Source organism: Rhinopithecus bieti, unplaced genomic scaffold (assembly GCF_001698545.2).
Source record: "Rhinopithecus bieti isolate Rb0 unplaced genomic scaffold, ASM169854v2 scaffold_54558, whole genome shotgun sequence".
NCBI lineage: Eukaryota > Metazoa > Chordata > Mammalia > Primates > Cercopithecidae > Rhinopithecus > Rhinopithecus bieti.
Window position 1 is genome coordinate 121,825 of NW_016821123.1, and position 3,996 is coordinate 125,820.

Genomic DNA, 3,996 nt, shown 5'->3' on the forward strand with positions numbered 1-3,996 from the left:
ATATAGAAATAATATATAATAATATATAAATGTCTGTATAGGAGAAATAATATCAAGACACCTAAAAATTTTAATTCTAAACACTAAGACAATTATTTTATTATTTTTCCTCAACCTTCCATCCTAAATAATATGAATAATAACAATAGAAAGAGCTTAGTAATTGTCATGCACTGTCTGAAGAATTTAATCCTCCCAACAACCCTGTGAGGTCCATGTTGCAATGAACCCATTTTACAGATGAGAAAACTCCAGCACAGAAAGATTCATTCACATGGCCAGTCATGCAGCTTTAAAGAATATTCCTTTGGTTTGCATTTCCTTGTATCTGTGCCACCCTTCCCTTTCCTGTCTCTCTCTGTCTCCTGACCCGTTTGCAGGTCAATCCCAATCATGGGAACTCTTTTCCTTTAAGCAGTCATCTCTTTCTCTTCCTCGCTGTTCCCACCTGCCCTCTATCAGTGTCTCAGCACAGTGGAAGGCTGCTTGCTACCGCACTGGAAAACTTCTCCAGACATTTCCAAGTTTGCATTCGTCCATCTCCTTTGGAGAATTGCTTCAGTGAGGCCTAACTCTTTCTGAGGAAAGGCCCTTGGGAGAAGAAGCCAGGAGAAGGTAGTGGCACTCCTTTGTCATCAGGAGACATTGGGAGGAAAGAAATGATTTTCGACAGCAGCTGGGTGAGGGGAAATGGAATCACAGAACCTGCGGAAACGGTGTCGGTACAACAGCAGCTGCCAGCTAAAGGCACTCTGCAAAATCTTTTCTGTGTTTCAACGATGAAGTGGACTCCCAACATGGAACAGGGGCGGGGGGACTGATACCAGACAGGTGACATTCGGTGCATGCACGAACAGGTCCAGTGCCCCATTCGGAGGCCAGGAAGGCAGCCACCCAGCAGAGCATTAACTAGGGAACCAGACGGTCACCTGCCCCTGCTCACCCCCACCTCCTTCCTCCCCAGGAAAAAGGAAGTCAAGTAGATGAAGAAACGGGGAAGTCGGAGCTGCTGGCAGTGGCATTCAAGGGTCTATACATAAGGTTGACTCTAATCCCCAGCGAGACAAAAGCCTGTGCCATAAAAATGATTAGCAAGGGGTTTCTAGAAACATTTCCCCAGGCCACGGAAAAGGAGAAGGAATATTTTGCACACTGCCTTGTTTCTTAGAAATAATCACAGCTAGGCCTCTTTATAACCGGCGAGTCTTTTTCCTTTCACACGCCATTTGCAGGCGCGTGGCATGGTATTTGTAACTAATTTTCAGTAGCAAGTGGGTCACTGGTATTCACAGAGTCAGGTGCCATTTTGAAAACTGCTTCCCTCTACCCGAATCTCTTATATTTCCAGATGCAGATGCACTTCAGAGATGTTCTAGTGCTGGAAACGCTCCCTTGAAAATATAATTTGATTTTTGAATTTCACCTTAAGACGTTAGAGATAATGTAACTGTCGTCTTTGGAATTCAACGCAGGCCTCCTTAGCCATCACTTTTATAATTTATGAAAATAAGGAAGAGGAAGGTAGAGAACTTCCTCATTGCCAGGCAGTAAAGTCAATGGCAGAGCTTGAGCTTGACTTATTTTGCTAAGAGGGAGGTGTTTTACCCTATAAACTCCAGACAAATTACCCTACACCCAGCAAATATTACTGTTGAGTGCTCACAAAAATTATGCTGATGAAACAATATGGATGTTACAGTGATGAAACTTTCTCTTTTAAAATCACTTAAGGGTGCTTTACGTCCCACCCAAGGCAAGAGGAACGCCAGCGAGGAAGACAAAGAGGCCCGGGGTGGGGCGCATGCCCTCCACTGGTCTGAAAGCTGAGTCACAGGAATCGTACCCCTGCAGCCGGCCAGCCTGTCCAGCGAGAGACCCCGCGCCCTTGTGTGGAGATGTCCACAGTAGACAAAGGCAGTTTCGCAATAAAAGAATGCCTGTCACCCTAGGTGCCACCCCGACCCTTAGTTATTATGCACTGGTCCCCAAGAGCAATTTTGCGCTGCTGTTGCAAAATTCATCGTAATGAAATAAACGTAAAAGGTGAAAATGTGTTATGAAGGAAGTGTTGGAGCGTGCTTTGCTCATTTATTTTTTTCGCCATGTTGTGGTTAGGGTGCACTAGTGGACCGCGGGTGGGGGTGGGGCTCCCCAAAAGCCTGGCAGGCCTCCGGATGCCGTTCCGAGACGCGGCGCGAAGGAGTTAAGCGGGCCGGCGGGTGACATCACCTCATTTACATAGGAGCGCCCATAAAGCGGCGCCCGCCGCACCCCGCCCGACAACTCGGTGGTGGCCACTGCGCAGACCAGAGTTCGCTCGTTTTCGTGCGCCTCGCTCCGGTGAGCCCCAGGGCCCCTGCCTCCTTCTGCCTTCCTGCTTCAGTCCCCTTCCCACGGTGCTCGCCCTTTCATCATCCGCTTCCCTGTGAAGGCATTTCCTAAAGCCGAGCCGGAGTGGTTCTCCCGGGGAAGGCTGCTTTGGGGAGCTGGGGGGATGCGAAACACCCTAGATGCTGGGTAATGGGGTGGGAAAATCGATGATTTAAGAACAAAACCGAAAAACTGGCGTTTTGCCATGCTGCTCGGAGGGGACCTTAAGAAATTTCTTGGTGTTCGCCCGCAAAGGTATTGTGCGTTGCCTGGGAGGCTGAGATGGGGGAGAACAAACAGGTCCTTTGTTCTGAGGTTCATCTCCCGAGCCCCGAGCCTCCTCCCAGCCTCGGACGGCTGCGCGGGCTGCATCTGTGTAGCCTGGCCGCGGTGGGGCTGTGCTATGACATTTTCACAGTCCTTCTTGCAGAGACATGTGTGCCAGGGATGCCGAATTGCTAGGAGAGCAGGCAAGACCGGCTTCGGGGCGCGCGGCAGTCGCTTTGTGTGCGGGGCTGCATTGTGGCGCGGGCGAGGAAGCGGGTAGGGCGGTGGTCGGAAGCTCCAGCCGCGCCGCCGCCTTTGTGAGAGGACGAGAAAGCCAGATCCGGCCCGCATCCTTTGCGGAGAGGCCGCGGCTAGAAAAAGGAAACGCTTTTGCTACCTGGGTTCCATTTTAAGAATTCTTGCCGATTTTTCCCACTTGAATTCGGAAGTGGCTTTCCTATTTCCTTGTCCTAGCCAGGCTTTAATTTTAAACGCTGTAATGAACAATTCGCATTGGTCAATTTCTTTTATTCTGCAAGATTCGGCTTTGAGAGGCATCCGCCCTCTTTGGTCCCCAGCGTTTTGAAATATGGGGAGGAGGGGCGCGGGGGGTGTCGCCCCTTTTTCTGTAGAAAGAGGAAGCTCGTGAGTGTGGAACGGCAGCGGAAGGAGGGTGAGAAGGGTTTTCAGGCTGCGGGTCGCAGGGCAGAAGCGCAGTTCCCAGCCCAGAGACACTGGGGTGGGTGGCTCTTCCTCACGCTCGCTCTTGGCTTGTTCCCTGCAGCTTTTCCTCCGCAACCATGTCTGACAAACCCGATATGGCTGAGATCGAGAAATTCGATAAGTCGAAACTGAAGAAGACAGAGACGCAAGAGAAAAATCCACTGCCTTCCAAAGAAAGTAAGCTCCGACCCACCCCCATCTTTAGAAAGGCTGGGTGGGAGCGGCCGGTGGGAGGGCGGGAGGCTGGGAGGGGCCGCGGGAAGAATTCGGGAGGGGGGAGTGCGGGGAAGAGCCGACAGCTGATGAATGTGGCTTGCAAAGGTTAATTAAAATGGTTTTGCAGCCAACAAAGGGCTTTAGTAATTTAGTTATGGAATATTTAATATGCCATATTAATATAAAAACACGTTTGTCCGTTAAAATGTACTTCTATTTAGTATATTCAATATACATATTTTATTCCATTATGGAATACCTTGCAGAATGTTTGATTTGAAAAGATGCTTTAAATGAAAGCCCTTTATAGTAGTCTGTACTGAATCCTTTAATCATCTCCCTCCATTTTTTTTTTCTTTTTTCTGGTCACAGCGATTGAACAGGAGAAGCAAGCAGGCGAATCGTAATGAGGCGTGCGCC

At 49.3% G+C, this 3,996-nt stretch overlaps 1 protein-coding gene across 1 annotated transcript; it reads left to right on the forward strand.

The window, feature by feature from the left end:
* The first annotated feature begins 2,232 nt into the window (after nt 1–2,232).
* TMSB4X (thymosin beta 4 X-linked) lies at nt 2,233–3,996 on the forward strand. The gene is made up of 3 exons (XM_017860183.1): nt 2,233–2,340; nt 3,422–3,537; nt 3,949–3,996. Exons 2-3 carry the CDS (start codon nt 3,438–3,440, stop codon nt 3,981–3,983), a joined length of 135 nt encoding a protein of 44 aa, XP_017715672.1. The 5' UTR covers nt 2,233–2,340; nt 3,422–3,437; the 3' UTR covers nt 3,984–3,996.

Bases quoted from the DNA above. Each gene is read 5' to 3' on its own strand.
- TMSB4X (XM_017860183.1), top strand. From the start codon at position 3,438: ATGTCTGACAAACCCGATATGGCTGAGATCGAGAAATTCGATAAGTCG. The intron at 3,538-3,948 runs GTAAGCTCCGAC...TTCTGGTCACAG, and splicing joins TCCACTGCCTTCCAAAGAAA to CGATTGAACAGGAGAAGCAA.